Here is a 21,533-nt window from a genome sequence, read left to right on the forward strand (position 1 = left end):
CGTGTAGAGGCGCGCGTCTTTGACTTTTTGCTTTCGTTCACTGCGCAACAATGTAAGTTAAAAAACTTGGGGCCCCTATATAAGTGTGCTGTCGACTGTTTACCTATGATACTCTGTTAAGAGCTGCGTGTTTTGCTGTGTACCACCTTCTTCTTCTGGCTCGCATGACCCCTGCCTACTACATGTGACATACGACGATAAATAATATTTCTTTAAATAAAATTATTACTTCTGCTCTGTTTCTTATAAGCTACTGTAAAAACTGTCACGATTGGTTAGTGAATTAACCAAACCAAAACGGTGTAAAGTTTTTCTGGATTCATTTTTTATAGTATATATGTATATAGATATATTTATTACTATACCACTATTTTTACGGTCGGCCAAACGTCCAAAAGTGTGGTGCGGCTTTCGGCTGATGCGCGGATTGTGTATTTACATATTAAAGGTGATTACTTTTTGTCTGCTTTCCTGTTTCCTCTGAGGTAATTTTTTATAATTGTTTCTTTTTATATTATTTTTTCTTCTTTTCCGTCGTTTCATTGAACCGAAAGATGCAATTTGTTTCGTATATTTACAATATGTAAAAAAACACCGAAATGAACAAATTGAAACAGTGTCACAACAGCAAACACACCGAGAACAGAAAGAAAAGGTGTTCAAACTGAAATTTGTTCCGTCTTCGACACCTACTGACTGAGACTGAGACTGACTGCCTGACTGATGCACGTTTCTACAAAATGGCAACCTAATACAAGACTACTGACTTTCGAGTGGGAAAACAGTTTCTAATGTGAGGATGCGTTGATGATTGTAATTTTTGCTGCGTGTTTTTGTTCGGATTGATTTGATGAAATGGTCACTTCTAGAGTGTTTTGATTGAGGTTTGAGGATGGCTTTTTTCGTGAGGTTTTGTATATCGAGTACCAGAGCGTATTATGTGTGAAATATCCTGCAATGTTTCCCTTAACGATACGTTGAAAGACATGTTTTTTTTTCTTCATATTCCTCAATTAATTTTTAGCTTCGGTTCAATCTTGATTCTCATTTTTATATAGGATTTAATTTTTTTTTTTCGTAGAGTTCTTATCAGCAAATGTCGATTAAGATTTAGATCCAATTGGTTTTCGTCATAATTATGAATAAGAATAAATTGGGTAATAAACAACTTTTTACAAGAGGTGCTACTTGTTTCATTCCTGTACAGTGTCAAACCGTGTTCGATATTTTCCAGCTCATTCTCTCTCGAACGTTCCTTTCTATTTTGCTTTTTTTCTTTATTTACTCATTCCGAGTACGAATTAATTCCCTTTATTCCAGCATGCTTACGGCACGGAATGCGAAAATTAATTCAGTATTAATTGGCAGTGATATACTGGTCATTCCTTATTTACGAGAGTAGATATCTTCAAACATGCTTTTTACAATTTACTTCGAGAGGGAAAGCTTTCTCCGTCCGTTTGCGTTATCGTTTTCTTGCGATTTTTTTATCAAGCGTAATTTTGAAACTGATAAAAATTTTGAAGGGGAAATTTTGAATTTAATCGGCCAAAAATTGCCCTTAATTACCAAGAAAAAACATGACTTTCCTGAATCTCCAAGCTGCTTCATTTAGTGCTCTACCGCTCTATTCCATTTAATGAACAAAATGACACTTTCGGTGAGAAATTTCAGTGAAGTGCAGTGGAGTGGGAGGGAACTGTTTTGCCTAAACGTATCTTGCTACAAGCTGCCCATTACTGCTATACCTTCTCTCGGGGGACTAAAATTAACTATACACATACTAAATGACACACTTAAAGACTAACCTTGTCCAGTCTACGCTCCGGCTAGCAGAGCACACTTTTGCTATGAAACACAATTGTCCTACCTGGTTCTGAACGGGGCTTCCGAATTGGTACTTGGATGGGGATCTCTCCCATCTTCATAAATCCAATCCTATCCGCTCCTAAGTGCTAATATAGCTTATAATTCACACACGGACCACAAATGTAACCTGTTACGATGCGGTACTAGTTTTCCTTCTACTACTTAACTATTCTTATAGTGCCCTACATTTCGCCCATTCACTGATGTACAAAAAACACATACACACACACACACTTTTCAATACAATTTGCGCTCGGCGTTAACATAAATCTTAGTCCAAACTAAAGCACCTTATGGATTATCATCGAATCCCGGCATCCGCGCGCCACTCGTGAGCCCTCCTGATGTCCTATCCAGTTGGTTTTCCGAAAGAACCGGACGCAGCAATGCAAATGTTATAGCGAAATAAATTATTCTAACTAAACTGGTTTAAATGGTTAAAATGTTACTAAACACTATTACTGCCACACCCACACCACTGCAGTGGTGGAGTGGTGTAGTGCGGCTACCAGCATGGAACCGGTATTTAGCTTACATAACATAGTAGGGAATTTGGAATTGGTGAGTCAATCATTTGTCGACTAATTCTTGTCCTACATTTTGTACGTTGAGTGTCCGTTAAGTCAATTTTTTACGTTTATAACCCGGTGGAAAAGCAAAAGCGGTGAACACTGTGGTTAATTGCACTGATATGCATGACATTGTCCATTCGAGATTCAGATTTGAAAAATAGCTATTTGCTGATGATAAGTTTGGTCGGTTTCAATCGGGATTTCATTACTTTTTTCCAGTCGAATGTAAAGTGTAAACTTCCTCATTGTCCGTTTCGAACTATAAATCATGGCGACTATTAAATGTTATGAGCGGAAGATAACAAATAAGTAGTAAGTGGAAATCATTCAAATGTTTGATAACCGGGTGGAATGACGTCTCTTGGTGATAGTTGGTTACCCATCGCTGTACCAAAGGTCTGTTTGTAAAAGCAACCATCGAATCCAGAATTCTACTAGCTAGGAGAAACAAATCTAAGCAAATGTCTTTGGCGTGTGGTTTAATTTGTTCCCAACAACATATCACGTTATGGCACACTAGATCTTTTGGAATGTGTGACATTTAGTGAAATCAACGAGTATCCAGGCAGTAGTGTAACATTGTTGGTAAAATCGCAAAATTCGAAGGAATCCATGATATTGTACGAACTGTCGATTTAATTTTGGATTATTTTTCCCACAAACTTTGAAAGTTCGTAAGACGGGACGCAGTCATATTAGGGGCGATTGATCTGGATTTGTGTACTTTCAGAAGTCCGTAGATGCTTGGGTATGATGCGTTTTGTGATTCAAAAGTGGAGACTGTTTTTCGGTCTATAAGTTTTAGATTGTGTAGTCGCCCGATAAGAGAGTTGGTGCTACACTGAAAGCCTAAAGTAGGGTCTTGTGTCAATAACTTGTATGTTTTGGAGTCCTAAGTGGAGTGTTTTGGACTGGTTGATTAACAAAAAAAAGCAAAGCTTCGAGCATAAACGTCTTTTTAGGCTTGATCCTTCTTTATCGACAGATTTCGCAACTGGCTGTTAGAGTACAGGACAATTACGGGGTTAGTGCAATCGTCCTACTGACTCTATCTAGCAAGCATCGTCTAGCCAAGATTCAAACTTACGACGACGACGACTAACCGAGCATCGTACCTCGAAGCTAACCGGGCGATATGTTTATGAATTTATTAATGATGAATATTTAGAAATCAATTGTTTTCACTATATCGTTTAATTCGTTGAAAGATTTCTGACCAACTGATATAAACACCCTTCGCATTGGTTGAGAAATGAGCGAGTTATTGGCGCTCAAAACCTACCATTTTTTCGTGACGCTTGCATTTTTAAATTTTTTTGAAATGACACCCTACCTTCGTTACCTTCCTGAAAGACACGGTGGTACGATATGTTCTTTACATCGAATTTCCAATTAAAGTATACGGTGTGGGTAGTTGAATTCGCCAATCCCCGATATTCGCGGTTCCTCGATTGGGTCCTTAATTTGCTTTGATATTGATTCGTCGTACTTTACCGGCACTTCCTTTAGTTCTTGTATCATTAAAGTCAGTGTCGTGAGTAGTTGTTTATGTTGTCGTGGAGTTTTTAATTCGCATCATCGCTGTGGAAACCTGAGGCTTAGGCTATGAACCATTTGACGACATTTTTTACCTTTTGGTTAAAATTCAGGTTGTGTCAGTAGTTATTTTGTTAAGCAAAATACGTCCATCTGTCCGTCAAAATTCCCCACGAAATGTAAGCTAAATTCGACTGAAGCCGCTTGACTGACATCAATCAACGTATGTACGTACAACCTATGCTCAAACACCTTCTTCTAAACTCCGTTTTATCGCAACTACCTAGCGCGCGCGCCCGCCTGTCATAATTACAACAGAACTCCATCCTAAACACATATTTTGTTTTATAATGCTGAACATTTTTCGTCTTTATTTCTATTTGGTAGTTGTTATTATGTACGCGTTTAATTTTTTCTCTTATAAAATGTAGCTGAAAATTTTTGCTCTGTTTGTTTGCTGAGATAGAAAAATATATGGGATATTTTCTTCGACTGGTGGGGTTTCCCCCAACCGCTTTCCCGGTTCCGAGTGTGTCTACTGCGAAATAGTGCGTAATGTATGATTCAATGAATTTGTCACTTCAAAAATGTTAACTTACTTTTTTTTATGTTTCTGATTCGCTAATTTCTTTAAACGTTTTTCGTAAGTTTTCCTGAGTTTTTCATTTTGTTTTGCTCGTTACGGATGCTACTATGTTTTTGTTTTGAGTGTAAAAACTATTGATTTTCTGTTTTTTTTCTTTTGTTGCTTGCATTGTTCGATTCTACGGTCGGGTTTGCTGTTTGGTTTGTTTTTCTTGTTCTTACTTAAGCAAACAAAAAGTGGATCATTTCGTTTCGGGTCGACAACGACGAACAGACCAACAACGCGGAATTATACGACAAGATATCGACGAGATTCGGGAAGTGAGAACTCATGAAATCTTTGCACTTCCCTAACTCTGCTATCGAAATAAATTAAACTACTTATAGTTAAAGAAACGTGATCGCTTCGTCTGCATGTTCTATATGAATTAAATATTTATCCTTTCGCGACGGTTCGTCGCGAAACAATGTACAGCTAGTAAAGCAGTGATTAGTTGCATAAATAATTACGTGTATTTTATTCGAGATCAGCAGATCGAAGCCCCCGTTTTATTCCTAGTTTTACCCTTTCGACACTTTGAATATGTACAATAAAGAAATATTCACAAAAAAGTTCGACTTTCTATCTCTTCAATGTTTGGGATGGATCAGTTAAGTCTTTTCCGTTGAGACACTACTCTGTCTCAAAATAAAATGTCAAAAAATTGAACTAAACTGAACGAAATAGGATTTTAAATAAACTCTTGAACCGTATAAACGAACAAACCTTGATCTTAGTCGTCATCTTTCACCATCAGCTGCTGCTGCTGCTGCTGATACTCTCCCTCGAGGTTTCACGACAACTGTATCGGAGTTGCGATCGTTCCACCGCTGGCGCCGTTACTACTGCTATTGCTACCCGAGGGTAGAATGCTCGGTACAGCACCGATCGACGAGCTGGACGAAGACGAACTGATGGTAATGGTTGACGAGGATGCTGCGAGTGATGATGGTTGTTGTTGCTGACCAGCAGGTACCAGCGGCAGTGAAATGGGCTGCTGAGGCGATTGCGAAGGTGCCGGTACTGACGGTGGTTGAATGGATAACGGAGGCGGCTGGTGCAGTACGAAAGCATCGTACACCTGCATCAGTTCAGCCAGTTTGTACTCCTCGAGACAGACGAAACCTTGCAGCGTCGGTGCCTGCTTCCGTGCGCAACCCATACAGTGCACAACGTGACGCTTTTCCTGCTCCCGAATGAACAAAATGTTGAAGACTTCCACCTGAAAAAAAGATATAAATCATGCACCGATAAGTGGTGATAACTTTTCTAATTGAGAGTGATTGAAATGTCTGGGATTCATGCAGCCAAATTCTGCCGGAAACGACAGAACCCGGAACGCCTCGAAAACCATTTTATCTAGCATCGTTTCGTTAATCGTAGGGTGTCAACAAAACCACCAATAAAACACGGTGATTGCTGCGAATAATGCAATAATCAATTACAATCGAAAGTAAAAGTTACTCACTTCACATTGCCCGCAATAGTGGGATGCCTCATTCTTTCCTCGTCCGTGGAATCGAACTTCAATGCCTTTCGATTTCACATACTCCAGTACTTGCATACAGTGCTTCATGGTTTGCATGAGACAGGTTCTGCAAAATAGAAAAAAAAACTCTCTAGTAAGTACCACAATGTCACCGACGGGTCTCAGAACGTCAAAGGAAAAAATCAGTGATTCCGAAATCTACACGAGTTATTCGGTAGAACGAAAGTTAGTAATATTTAAGGATTTTATTCATCATTCAAATTAAAACAACTGAACTTGCGTAACTATAATTCAAGCTTACCTGACTAATTCGAAGAGTTTTGTGTCAGAAACTTTAATATTGCGGGCAAGGTTCCAGCTGAGATGTACCATCGGTACGATGCTCTTGTAGTTTTCCAGTTTGTTCCACTCGTACCGTTCGACCGCCAGCTGATACTGTCGCGCCGTGAGGGGCCCCACATTCCAAGCTATGTTGTTGCACCATCCTATCGCTTGCACCCAGTGCACACATCTGTGAAATAAAAGAAAATCGCCTAGTAAGGAGTGTCATGTTAACTGACCGTTTAGTAACTTACCCAGCATTAACCCACACCAGGTCACCGGGCCGTTGCGTGAACCGATACACCGGAATATTCTCCGCGTACAAATCTTCCAACGCAGGCCACCACGATCCGTGCAGATAGTTGATATTGTTCTTTTCGCAAAGTGCCTGAATGCCGCCCCAGTAGGAGTCGGGCGTCGCAAACCACTCGCAATCTCCCGGTCCAATGTTGATGTTAATCGAGCAGAAATTATTATTCTCCTGGTGCCCCGGCGTCCGACTGCCCGGCACTTTCATGTACAACTGCACCGTATTCATGCCCAAGATCATATGACCGACGTGGGACAGCATATTGGCGGCCGACACAACCCGGGCAAATGGTGGCAACTTTTGCAGCTCCGTCAGTTGCGTTTTCCACTTCCGCTCGTCCGACAGATCAACGTTTGTGCCAAATCGCAGCATCTTGTTGCCATTTTTGCACCGCTTTCGCCTGCCATTGTTGGAACCAGCCCCACTGCTGTTGTTTATCGAATCTTTCGAGTCCGAATCAGAGTTGGTAAGCGGAACACCAGCCAGTTTGTCACGTTCCTCCTGTGAACAATAGCAGGTAAATGTAAAAAATTAATTTTGCGACTAAATCTTGAAGCGGAGTGAAACGAATTGTCAATTAAATTATCAGTGCTTGAATAAAGTGCTTCTTCATGCCGAATTGTTCAGCAGAACGAAAGTTTTAAGCAATACATCATTTGATTTCAAAAGATAGACCACCGAAATTAGCAATCTTTGACTTACCTTGATCTTATCGGAAAAGCTCGACGCCTGATACTGCGCGTACTTGGCGATGGTCGTGTGCGATCGATGCGAAATGCACGCCCACACCTTAGACTTCATCGACTGGTCCCAGTTCTCGTCGGCCGATTGGTGCACCTGCGTTCGCACCTCTATACTGTGATCGGGATTAGCTTCGACCAGCGTTTTGGTGGAAAACAGTCCCAAATCGAGCTTGAGGGCGGCTCCTAACTGTCGCACCACCGCAATGGGGTGCTTCAGGCAAAATTCCTGCAACTGTGGACTGTACGCGTGTTTTTTGTTCTCGAGAAAAACCGACGGTGTGGGAGGTTGCAACTGTTCGCGGGTTAATCGCTGTGGTGGGCATTCTGGCGGCGCGGGAGGGGGCGAATCTATCATCATCGTCGAACAGATAGCCGGAACGTCTTTGAGATCGGATTTTTTGACCGCCTGCAGAAGCTCCTTTGCCGTCATTTCGATGCTGAAACCCGGCTTTAGGGTTGGCTCGGAAAGTTTTTCGATCTTTATTACCGGCTCTAGCTTGATGTCATGTTTTGCCAATAGGTGCCGCTTTGCTGCGGCGGCCGAACTTGCTGCAGGAGTTGCCCCACCACCAGCGGCTTCCGCCTTGATTGTAGGTGACTTTTCGCTATCCGGTCGACCGGTGCTTGGATCAACAAGTGCAACACTGTTTTGACCGTGCTGATCAATTTGCTTGATGTCCTTAATGTCCAAATCATCGGAACCGAACTGTTTCAGAAGTGTCTCAGCAAAGGTGGCAGTATCATCCTTCGACGATAGAAGGGCTTGCAATTCTTGATCTACAATAAATAAAAGAGTATGAGAAAGTAATTTCAAAACAGTAACAATTGATGAGGTTTATTGTTGGACTCAAATCGAAATTTCTTGAATGTTTCAAGAAAAATAATCTATTTGAATCAATCAACTTCCATTGAATTTCACATTATTTTCCCAACATTTATTGGAGTGTAATGCTCATGGCCGAACGGTTTCGAACATTTCACAACGAGAATATTGGTAGGGTCGATCAACTGATTCGGGCTTTACTTACCAAGATCCGCCTGATTGGCACCCCCCAACTGAGTGAAGGCAGCGGTATTCGACTGGTTCTGGAAACTGCCAACACCAGCGTATGCTCCAGTGCTTGTTTTGAAAGTTTGTCCAGCTACAGCAAAGCTACCATTTCCACCTAACAACTGTCCGTGTTGCGGGGACTGGGTCTGCGGTCCATAGGAACCGCCCGTCACTGGCTGACCCTGGAACGTGGCTGCTCCACCCTGCTGCTGCTGTTGTTGCTGCTGTTGCTGCTGCTGAATTTGCTGATTCCGTTGCTGTTGTTGCTGCATACGAAGCTGCTGTTGATGTTGCTGCATCAGTCGGTACTGATGGGCATACTGTTGCAGCAAATTTTGCTGCTGAGCGGTTAAACTGGCTTGATTCTGTTGCATATATTGCAGCATCGACAGTTGCTGCTGGTTAAGATAGAAATTCGGCACCTGGCCGGGGCGTACCACTTGACCATCCTCCTGCTTGAAACGTTTGCTGGCCGCCGCCGGGTTGTTACCTTGAAATTGGGCCTGATTACCCTGAAACAAAATACCGTTGATTAGTTTACCGACTAACAAGGAAGTTATAGTTATACATGTATCATTTCATTGTAATTTCAAATGTAGTAGCAGCTACTATCTAGCTCCACCGTATGGCAAAATGGTGGTGTTAGCGAATTCTGCTCTTTTGCCGGATTTCCGGCATTTTACTCTGGCATCACGCTTAGGAATCGTCCCATCAAACTGAATTAATCGATAGGACGCAACTTTTTTTCATACGGATGCGAAGTATAGGTAGGTAAGGTACTATAGGTATGTAGTGCCACAGTAATAAAATTGAGAACATGAGTTCAATGACCGCGCACACTTCTGGGCCGTCGAGAATGTGCGCTTCTTCTCTGCCTCTCGTGTGGTAGACGTTCTCGCTCGCAGTCACCGGCACCGCACCGTCGTCGTCATCGTCGTCAGTCACCTCGCTCACACAGAGGGCTTTGACCTTCAAACGCTGTGAGAACACGCGGTAGGAACATAACCTCATTTTCGTTTCGCAGACATTGCGGTGTGCAGCTGCAGAAACAGATTCAATCTGGACAGCAAATTTGTCTCAAAATTGAACTGTTTAAATTGAATTGAATTGTTTAACTTGTTCTCAAAAATACTAAGGTGGGCAAGCTTAAAATTCATAAATCAGAAGCACATGGTTCATTTTACTTACATAATTTTAGGTGCTTAGTTCAATTCCCGAACACGTTGTTTGTAGTATCTATATATTGGAAACACTATTTACACATTAATACTTGTAATTAAAGCAAATTGTAGATCTAGTTTCTTTTTACAAAATCACTAAAATACTAATAGCACCAATAATGTGTCGAATTTCTGCGCGTCCACTTCTGACGGCAATCGGAATAAAAATGAGGAGGGCCGCACATAAGCAGGCGAAGCAAAAACCGGCTCTGTCCCTCTGTGTCTGCCTGCCTGCCTGGCTGACTGTATGTGGAGATTGGTGAATGTGGTGAGCGAACGGACCTGAGAGTCTGAGAGAGTGCGAAAGGTGTCGGCTAACTGTTCGAAATCATGAGAATTGCACTTGTCAGCAACGTTGCCAACTAACTTTGGAAGAATGTAAGCAGTTTACTGTGTATACGAAAGTAAGGGAAATGGAAAAACCTCGTCTTTTATCCTGTTTTTTCAGCATTAAACAGACTAGTCGTGGAGACTTTCGAGATGTCTAGTAAGTGTCATACTTCAGCAATACCATGAAAAAAAACAACAAAACTTGAAAGATGTCTGCTTTTGTTCAAATTTTATATACATATTCTTTTTCAAAAAATCCGTACTATTTTAGATCTGTATTTTTGGAACGACAACCACACATATGTGCGGTTTCATTTGTTTTCATTGCTAAAAACAGTTACAGGATCTCCCCGTCCCAACAGGTTACTAATTATTTCCCTTTATGCCAACCTAAATGAATTTGATGTCTTGAGCGTAAAATCTATTCGTAAAATGTGCAACCATTTCTCACGTTCGACAGTTACGGGTCGATATTCTATTAGAATTTAATCAAAATTGATGTCTTGTACGAAAACGTGGGTGACAGTGAGCCAATCCAATTTTTTGATAAAGTTACGAACTTAGGTATAACTATAACATCTCAGCTTAAATGAGAAGCTCATATGAATGCCCAAAGTTGTAAAATAGATGGAAAGCTAAAACAATTAAACTTGGCTACAAAACATTTTCATACATCAACCAAGTTGAAGCTTTTTACATCACTATTGCTACCACATTTTGCTAATGGTGGTTCACTTTTTGCAACACTACAGTTACAATCTTAAATAAATTTCGTATAGCGTTAAACGCATGTGTGAGGTACGTGTACAACCTTTCCAGGTTTTCTCACGTTTCCCACCTAGTATTGGGTGATACCGTATCGATACTCGCGATATCGATATTGGAAGGCAGATGCTTTTATCGGCAGGATTAGGAAGGCAGATACTACGCTAAGTCGATACTTTTATCCCGATATTGGTTTGATAAGGCGGAATGCGCAGCTGAAAGATATGGGTTGAAAATAAACCAAACAAATGCTCAAGAAAGCAATTTTAAAATCGACAAATCTTTTTAGTGTACAATACAAATCCTCTTTTTATGCCGAGATGTTTGAGGTTACGAAAAATAGTGCCGCATATAGCACCGTTAAATAATTTATTTATTATCAAGGACCGTAACTCAAACTCTGGAACGTGCACACCGAACAAGACGCAATACGAAAATGAAACTACGTCAAGTAAGACTTAAGTCATGATGCCACACACACATTGTCTTAGTTTGATTGTATTACTTATATATGCCGCTGCAAGAATAAAATGATTTTTGTTCGAATATATATATGTGTCACACTGTAGAAACCTCAGGTTGGCGGAGACAATCAACGTCAGGTTAAAAACGAAGGCTAGGAGGATCGCAATATAAATCAATGCGTCGAAAACCAAATATATGGTAAGTAGAGGCTCCAGAGAAAACAACGTTTGCGTCCTATGGAAGTAGGAGTGGTTGATGAGCTCGTATATTTGGGATTTCTGGTCACCGCAGACAATAATACAAGTAAGGAGAGTCAACGAGGCATTCAAGCTAGAGGTAGAGTCTAGTTTTTCCTCTGCCAGACGCTTCGATCAGGGAGCATACGCTGCGGCACAAAGCTGACCACAAAGCAAACGCTAATCAGACCGGTAGTCCTCTACGGGCTTGAGACAGTAACTTTGCTTACGGAAGACATACGTAAGCTTGCCGTATTTAAAAGAAAGACTGTTTAGGGCGGAGTACAAACGGATAGCGAAGAGTGGCGTAGGCGTATGAACCGCGAGTTGCAACACCACTTGGAGAGATTCTCATCGTACACTTGGCGAAAGTTGGGAGACTATGGTGGGCCGGCCAAAATTGCAAGGATGCCGGACGACTGTGCAGTGAAATCCGTTCTCCTCAAGAATCCCTCCGACACCAGGAATAGAGGGGCCCAATATGCTAGATGGCTCGACCAGGTTGAAGCCGACTTACGTGTGTCGAGACGCATTACGAATTGGCGACGAGTAGCTCAGGACCGAGTTCAATGGAGAGGAATTCCTGATACGGCAAGAGCCATCCCGGCTCTCGGCTTTTGAGACATATCATGATATATTTGTCCAATGCGGTCGAGATTAAATTATCCAAATACTTTCGTGACACTGGGCACATTTTTATCAGTTTCTTAAAATTTGTTACTTCATAAACAGTTAGGCCATCAAACCACAATAACACATCCTTTGGTGATTGGAAGTAAGTTTAGGTGAGAGTTAAGGAACTTGTTGAAAACAAAATATTTCTCATTATATGCACAACTATTGGTTAAACAGAGAAAAAATGGATCAATTAGTCCAGGTTATCATTATCAACACTGATAATCTCCCATCAGTTTCTTCGGAAACAGTTGAAAGCACAATTCATTAGGATAGATTGATTTGAAGTATAATTGTGTCATGTAACATGTGGAATGCCCATTATAAATTATTTCGTCTGTCAAAAGTCGTTGAAGAGAAGGGATAATTACCGTTTTACTTTCAGGACATCAAACTGGTCTAGATTCAATGTTCAAATGATAAAATTGATTGAAAGGAAAAGACGGTTTTACACCCTTACAAAAAAATTGACTTACAGGACATCAACTTGGTCTAGATCTAATCAAAATAATCAGTTCCCGATCGGTTGGGATAGAAAAACACTGTCACTTTTATCTGGAATCGACGTAAACAAAATCGTAGGTGTATAAAATAGTCAAACCAGGTCTGGAAAGCAATAGTGTGCTCACGTGTGATTGGCTGAATCGTGCAATTTCGACAGTGGTTGATATTTATGCTTATTTCGATAGTGACATGACAAGTTTTTTTTTATTCTGCATATTAATTAACGCATAGAACAATTTTTGATAGATCGATGCAAATTACTCTAAAATCCAATGGGAAATGGTAGAGTTATAAACGTGCAAAACGTAACCACCTTTCGTGACGTGTTACTACTTCTGATGTGCACCCCAACCTAGAAAACATAAACGTAGTTCTACGTTTACATAGTTACTTTAGCATTTGGCGAAGTTTAATATAGTTGTTTCGCATTTAGCGAAGTGCGAAATATAAATCACCAGTTGGCGGACGTTGACCGCATCTGGCAAGTTTGTGCAACTCTGTGCTGTTTTCAACAGCTGATTGACGCAATATGAATGAAAATGATACGAAATAACAAATGAAACGCCCATCGTGTGATTCATCGCTACAGGAATTACTGCAGTAAATTACCCACATGTTTTCAAACAAAAATTTCAATTTTTATGTAATTCTGAAGTTGATCGAAGAGTACGTGGTAGTACACTCTTACCGCTACTGTTTACTTTCAGGACATCAAGTAGATCTACGTTCAATCGAAATAAATAATCTCCTACCTGTTGGGACGAAGATACTCGGTTATTTTCTTCTAAAAAATCAATATAAGCAGCCACATAAAATTGCCAGTATGGGCCAAAATTGGTTGATATATAAAAAATAATGCTCTTTCACAGCTCGGTTGACAAGTAAAGTATTTTTTTAGAGTGGTTTTAACCCAAAGGGTCATTCACAACAACAAGTAAAGTAGTTGATACTGGACATTTTTGTCATCCAACGGTATAGTGATTGACGATGTTTTTATACTGGAATATATCAAAATGCAGACAGTAAATTTTCAATCTGGATCAACCGGTTTCAACCAGATAAATATAACCAGAAAGGATAAACTTTCATTACACATGATTAATGTAGAATTCCAGCATTATTTATGATCTGATCCGCAGAATAGAGCACTCATTTACAGCAGTCTAAACAGACGCTTTTTGTTAAAAAGTTTTGTTTGAAAGGATGCGCAGTTGAAATGAGGGGGTGGGTGGCAAGACAAAGCCAGTGGAGCGGAGCAGCTCACGGGTTCAATAACCACATGGGGGTTGCCGAAATAAAGTGCGACTGCTGCTGCTACGCTCTCATCTCGCGGTTCGTTCCAGTTTCTGCTCACCGACACCGAGGGCTTTGACCTTCACAGAATGGCCAGTCTGCCGGTTATAAAATTTGGTTGTGGCGTGATTTACTTACATTGCGATTCCAAAAGTTTACGATGCTATCGTCGTTTATGTACACTATTTACAATAATGGGAACACATTAATTACTAGATTAGGATATTGTAAACGAAACACCCATCACTGTTACTGCTTATTGCAAAGGAATACTAAACTACACAGTGGTACATTCTGCTACACCCGTTCAGTTTGACGATTGAAAGGAAATGAATAAGCAGACACAAGACAGCTGCGGGCACTGGCAGATTTCGAACGCACGTTTCGTGCTCCAAAATATTTATGAGAGGGAGACAAATTGGAGCTGTCGAGAGCCAGTAGACCCCAAATCTGAGAGCGTGAATTTTTTTGTTGCCAAATATTACATATTCTAAACTAACAAAAACACAACATTTTATTTAAATTAATTTTGATAGCCTCATTCAGATAAATTTTAATAGCAGGTTAACTTAATAAAGTTTTTTTTTTTTGTAAAAACTATCGCAGAAATTTAGTAAAAAATGAATCTTCTAGATTGGCTTATTAAATTAACTGCGAAACTGGATATACAAGCTTGATTCCTTTGGGCAACACTGGGTAAACCGCAGGTTAACAAATGAGTTTATATTGTTCCATGCAGTAATTATACGAGTCCAACGCAAATTCATATTTGTTAATCCCGTACCTACTAATAAATTGAAAATAAGCCTTGTGAAACAAGGAGGGATACAGAGATAAGGCAATGACGAAAAACTGGTAGTTCAAATTGCTAAATTACAACCGTGTGTGGGAAACAAGAAACAAACCACGCTGATAATTTTCGCGTGAGAGTCTAAATAGGTGGAATTTCCACAATATGCTTATGCGACAATGTTGACAAATAATCAGCCTCAGCTTTAAAAAATTACGTGGTTTTTACACTGGTTTTTACACTTTTAGTGTAAGCATTAGGTGGATTTTAAGTATGCAATACATATTTTAAGTTCAACACTCGTACAAAGGAGTGGATGATAGAATTGAAAAGTCACCTTGTTTTTTTTGTCTGCAAGGTTAGCATTACAACGATATACGAAACAATTCAAATTTTTTGAAACGCTGTCTGTAGAATGTTGTTAAGATATGATATAAATACTAGCGACAAGAAGTGAGTCAGCTATGGGCCAACGAAGCCGGCTTAAGTCAGCTTCGGTGTTCTATAAAATGAAGTATTTTCGGGTTGCCGGTCGTCCATAAAACATTGGATTACTGACCTGTACGAATCCTTTCTGATACTGCCGCTGCTGAGCCTGAGCTGCGGCCGTTTGCTGCTGTTGACGAGAGCTCATTTCGTTTGAGATTGGCAAATTCCACGCTTCCTCTATCGACGGTAGTTGCCGCCGTTTGGAGGTGATACTAGGCATAGGTGCGTGTGCCAGATGCTGCTGCAGAAACTTAATCCTCTGAGCCAGGTTCTGGGGCTTAACGGATCCGGCAGTGGAAATCGTAGAATCGCCGACGTTGGTTCCAGTGCGTGCTGTTGTTGTGATTGACGCTGCTGCTGCTGCTCCTGTGCTGGATGAACTCGTGGAAGCTATGTTTGTATTGGAGGTGTTTCCTGACGTTACGGCAGTTCCTGTTACATTCGTTACACTGGCACTGCTGGCAGTGGTTAAGGCTGACACTACGGTCGATTGCTGTCCGTCCGAATTCTTTGTGGCGTTTAAATAGCAGGCATAAGCGTCCCGTGGTTGATTACAGCTTTCGTATAAAATACCTAGATTAGTCCAAGCAGCCGAATGGGATTTATCTAGTTGCACAGCACATATGTAGGCTTGCAACGCATCCATAGGCTGGTTCTGCTGCTGGTAGAGTACTCTAAAAGAAAATAAATAATTATGGTCCTGTTGATTTTGGTCAAACGATCGGTGTTCTTTCTTACCCGATGGAGCACCATGTGTCTGCGTTTCCTTCGCTCTTTTCGACCGAGTTACGATAGGCGATGAAAGCGTCGTGCACCTTGTTAATTCCCGCAAAGCACCGTCCCAGCAGGTACAGTGTCTGGCCCGACTTGGGTTCCGCTTCGATCGATTTTTGCAAACAATGAATAGCAAAACGCTCGCGTTGTGCTTTATCGCCGAGTGTCTCTACGCTGTGATAGAGCCATCCGAGCTGGCGGCAAATATCAGCCTTCAGCGCTGATGTCAGCTGTTTATCCGCAAGGAGCTGCTCGTAGGCTTCTTTTGCAGCTTTGAACTTGTTCTGGACCTCATACAGATGTGCGATGTGAAAGCGAACTGTGGAGAGAAACAAAAAGGTGTTTTTAATTTCACTAGAATAATTTTACAGTACATACTAATAAGAAATTAGCATACTAAGCGAGGCCCTCATAATTAACACTACGAACAAAGCTCGAACAGTGAAACGCGAACAAACCAAAAAGTAAAGAAGAAGGATTCAAACTTAATGAATCCATTGACACCAGAAGACGAGTTCAATGAAAATGCATCTTTCAGTGCCGATCGCCTTGACCGTGGTGTGTGTCTGTTCATGGCAAGTTCGGCAATCCGGTTGCAATCCCAGACGCATCGCATGAATAAATCTGAATTGACGACCAGCAATAATCGCAGTTTATTTCTCTTTTGTAAAAAAAAGAAGTTTTAGCCAAAATGTCTGGTTAACAGGTTTGTTTTAAGCGTTGTGCTTTTTTATTACATTTTTTTCTCGTTTCCTTTGTCAATTACTTCGACTTCGAACTTACTCGCGAGTAGCAGTAATTCCTCTTGCAATCGAATTATCATTATTGCCCCTTGATTTTATACGTTACAGCTTTAATTTTTGATGTCTTATGATGATTCGCCATTCTATCCCCATTTGGTTCCAATTTTACAAATACATATTTTCATAAACCTCAACGCACCAGTTACAAACTGTTATACTTTTATCAGCAACTTGCACAGAGTTCTAGCCGTATCCTTTTCGCCTCCGATAGACACAAAATCCTTGATCCTACCTGCATTACATTCAGAGCCACACTGGCAGGATAATGAACGGGATGGTGAAAACATATTTCTTCGCCGACCACACGGCAAAGAGCATATGACAGCGACTACGAGTACGAACATTATAAAAAAGCAGATGATAGATTTTTATAATAGTAAGAAGAAATATTCCTCTCCCTCTCGTCGGCTGTGAAGCAACAACCACAATCATCATAAACCTGACGATTTCTGTCCTTACTTACGCACCAACCAACCAACCATCCAAAGGTTCGAAACGTACGTACACACGGTAATACACTCTAATCTTCGGTTTTCTGTGTGTAGCCTAGGGCTGAGGGCAATTTTCGACATCAATCAAATTTGTACCAGCACTGGCATAAATAGCTTTTGCTTTGCAGAGTTCGTCTGACCAGGTAGGACTCGCTTGATTGACGGTCGATTTCCCCGGATTGCAGCAATAATAATCCCTAGGCAGTCCCGAAAAAGAAACTTTGTGACCTTTCCTTTACTTTTTGGGTAATTTCCTTAGCCCGGCAAAGTAGGTACCGATCGTTAAGTTAAGCGCACTCGTCTTTCAGGATACAATTACACTCGTAGCAGGTAGAGAACGATTGAATGATTTACGCTACTGCCACGCTATACTATGCTAAGTTCAAGCAACAGCAACAAGAAATCGATAATCTTTAACTATCTTAATATTAACTTGTGATAAAATTTCCCACCTGTTAGGGTCTACAACATCTGATAGAGGTAATCTAGTTCGTCTTTTCACCTGTCATAGACGATGGCCAGAAACAGTTCGAGAGTTCAAAGCATAATTTATCACTTGTGGTGGTTGGCCCTTCGCTTAAATTCGTTGCTATCAGACCACACCGTTTTTTTCTGAAACATGCCATAGACCATCCTTATTGCTATCGAACATTCGAAGGCAAAAACAGAAACGTTTAATTTTCTTCGACGACGACTCAGGAAGAAAACGCAACAGCTGTTCCCTCATTCGTCGTTTCGTTTCGTCTTAAGTGCCTACTGCTGCTGCTGCTGCTGCCTCTGACTGACTGACTGACTGACTGTAAGTTGAGCTTAATTTGCTGCTGCACCTTCCGACCGATTGTGGATTGTGGCCGCTCTGGCTGAACCACCACAAGAGTGTGCCGCTTAATATGCCATCTTGTTCCGCTGTGATGCTGCCGCGACTTGAATTGCATTGCGTTGCGGCGAGGAGTGCAAGCTAATTTACGTACAACAACAGATGACTTGGCAGTGCAACCGAAAGGGACAGTCGGAAAACAGCTTTCGGTGCTTTCGGTAAGTAAAGTGGCACATTTCAACAGCTGGCTGGTGTTTTTTGAACTGTTTTGAAATGTTGTTTATGACTATTATAACATGTTTCGTAATAACCGTTAACGAGCGAATAACGGAAGATTTCTCAGGTGTTTGCTGTCAACATACTTCATAAGTTTTACAAGAGGTGGAGTACTCAATATCGTGTGGATCTGACATAATTTTGCTACTTATTTCTGCGAAACATGATATTGAAATCAGCATTAGTGAACATTATCAACGAAACTATGGCTTGTAATTTTAACATTACACGCAAAGACCATCCTAAGAAAGCACAACGTGCACAGTAGAGCGCACTATGCCCTAGGCTGAATTGAAACATAATTATCCAGCGTAATTACAATGTTCTTCGCATCCAGCTCAAAATTAACAGTCCCATCGCAATTACTAAAACAACATCACTAATTGTGATAGCTACTCCCTAAGGGTATATTTTTACCTTCAATTTCATTTGACCCTCATTTTGAAATTATTAAAATATATATTAAATTAAAATTTAAAGCTCCCGAAGTTTGAAAAAAATATGTCCTCTAAAGTCTATTTTCACTTTCAGCAAAGTTGGTTGCAAAACCGCAAACTAAAATGATGTTCAGAAAACCTGATTTGGGAGTATTTTTTCATGAACATTTTATTATGTCCTCATCCTCAAACGAGGTTGATACAAGTCAAACATGTCGATACTGTTTGATAACCGTTTTCTAGATAGTGCCGAACTTTCTTTTTCCTGTATGGACTCTCATCACTTCATTGCAATAAGGACATTTCGATTATTGTGAAGCGTAATTGTTTTTACAAGTCACTGCAAGAGAGGAAAATTCCCGAACTGGGAAATCCTCATTTTCGTTTTCTGTTCACAAGGAAGGTGACAAGAGGGACGTTCAGAATCACAGAGGCATGCCCTCCTTATGTTGTTGCTATTTAAAACTTTTTGTGACCATTATTATTGAGGCGCTTTTCTGCTCATTTCAAATGCTCAACATGGACTATCCTAAGCGATCTGTTGCGACCAATTTGACCGAAATTGCAAAACTCCACGTTCGCACCGTTGACAACGGTGCACAAGTTGATGCTGTCTGCACTGATCTCATTGCAGCATTTGATCGAGTGAATCACGGAATTTTGTTGAACTAACTAGACAAACTTGGAGTCGATAGTTCCTTGATCGCCTGCTTCACCTTCTATTTGACAAACCGATCGCTTTGCGTTAAGATAGGAGCTTCTCGTGCTGAAGTGTTTACGAATGTTTCGGGCGTTCATCATTCTTGGACCCGTTCTGATTTCGCTATTTACCAACGAATTTGCTGCTAAGGTTTGCTTCACTGCGGATGTTGATTCGCATGGAGTTATACGTCAATGCGGGTTTGAAATGGAGAAGGGAAGAAGCGTCCAACATAGCTTCAGCCATCCTAAGCCGTTACGCCGCTACCTAGCGCCTCCACGTGGTCATACCTGGAAATACTCTAATTTGAATAATTGAGTAACCAAGCTATGAGGTGCGGAGTCATGTAGTGTTCCTGATCTTACAACTGTAGTTTTAAGTAACCGTTGAACCACACGACTTTATTTTCAAGTGTTATATTATTTAAACTAATATTTTTGGTAGAATAAGTTATTTTCAGAGAGTGCAATAAGGCGCTATATCCTTGGCCAATTACAGCCTGATTTCGGGTCTAAATGCCATTAGCTCACCCTCGAGGGTCCGGAGTATCACTTAATCTTTATTAGCAAAGATACTCCTAACGACTGTAAACAAATTATTATCTATATGGGAGGCGTCTGGTACGGGAGGCCACGCTTTCTCCCTTTCCTTTTATTTCAACGAGTTGAATGGAATTAGGTATTATTTCTGGTTTCACTTGATACCTTAGAACTCTCTCTGCGTTACATGCTGCGCAGTTAGTCTGGCCGTTGACGAGAAAAATTATTGATTCAAGTAATCGTCATTTTCCAGGATACTTTCAAGAATTGGCTGCGTTAGTATGAGATTAAATTAGATTAGCTTAGAGCAAGTTATGATTCAATGCAACTTTTTACACTTCGCAGCTTATTGTCGACAATACGGATAAACTGAGTCAATCCGTGCCGTTGCCAATACATTCAATCTTGCGTACTACCTTTTTGATTTGAATGTTACATTACATGTTTTTATAAGAAGTATCGTGATTCCGACTATTGGACCAACTCCCGACAGAACTCTACAAAGATTACCAAGAACCGCTAACAACGGCATTTCAATGGATAGCTTCTAGGATTTGGGAGGAGGAGAAACTACCGGACGAGTGGATGGAAAGTGTAGTCTGTCCCAACTACAAAAAGGGCGACCGGCTAGATTGCTGTAATTATTGCGGCATCACGTTGGTCAACGCCGCCTACAAGGTGCTCTCCCAGATTTTCTTGCGTCGTCTATCCTCGATAGCAAGAGAATTCGTAGGCAGTATCAGGCGGGCTTTATGGGGATCTGCTACTACGGATTAAATTTTTGCTCTCCGACCAATCCTCCAGAAATGTCGAGAGTACAACGTGCCGCATCATATTTTCGTTGATTTCAGAGCAGCATACGATACAGTTGAACGCAGCTATGGCAGATAATGCACGAGTGCGGTTTTCCGGACAAATTGACGCGGCTGATTAAAGCTATTCTGGAGCGAATGATATGCTACGTGCGCGTTACGGGGACATTCTCGAGTTCCTTCGTGCACAGAGGGTTGCGCCTCTGTCCTGTATGTTATTCAATAGGTATTGAAGCTATTGAAGGTGTGATCCGGCGAACGGGCCTTGAAAACGAGAGGAATGATCTTCAGCAAGAGTAGCCAACTCCTAGCCTTCGCAGCCGACCTCAACATCATTACTAGAGACCTTGGGACAGAGAAGGCAATCTACGCCAAACTAAAAGCGGAGGCTCGGAGTATAGGGTTAGAAATCAATGCACTGAAAACCAAATATATGGTAGGAAGAGGTTGTAGAGAAAGCAACGTTTGCCTGCCACGGACAGTGACTAGTGACGGCTATGAACTGAAAGTGGGCGATGAGTTTGTATACTTGGGATCTTTGGTCACCGCCGACAATAATACGAGTAAAGAGATCTAACGACGCATTCAAGCTGGAAATTGA

General features: G+C 41.0%; 1 protein-coding gene across 2 annotated transcripts in view; it reads right to left on the reverse strand.

Moving 5' to 3' along the window:
- Positions 1-3,958: 3,958 nt before the first annotated feature.
- The window catches only part of LOC128741489 (histone demethylase UTY), a 157,933-nt gene continuing 140,358 nt past the window's right edge, over positions 3,959-21,533 (reverse strand). For both annotated transcript variants that reach the window (XM_053837345.1, XM_053837347.1), the window contains 8 exons: positions 16,022-16,376; positions 15,354-15,957; positions 8,494-9,028; positions 7,425-8,242; positions 6,667-7,223; positions 6,393-6,602; positions 6,071-6,197; positions 3,959-5,824 (listed from right to left, as the gene is read on the reverse strand). In XM_053837345.1, coding sequence (XP_053693320.1) covers positions 5,396-5,824; positions 6,071-6,197; positions 6,393-6,602; positions 6,667-7,223; positions 7,425-8,242; positions 8,494-9,028; positions 15,354-15,957; positions 16,022-16,376 — 3,635 coding nt within the window. In that variant the 3' untranslated portion in view covers positions 3,959-5,395. The remainder of the gene's footprint in view (positions 5,825-6,070; positions 6,198-6,392; positions 6,603-6,666; positions 7,224-7,424; positions 8,243-8,493; positions 9,029-15,353; positions 15,958-16,021; positions 16,377-21,533) is intronic.

The sequence above is a fragment of the Sabethes cyaneus genome, chromosome 3 (assembly GCF_943734655.1).
Source record: "Sabethes cyaneus chromosome 3, idSabCyanKW18_F2, whole genome shotgun sequence".
Taxonomy (NCBI): domain Eukaryota; kingdom Metazoa; phylum Arthropoda; class Insecta; order Diptera; family Culicidae; genus Sabethes; species Sabethes cyaneus.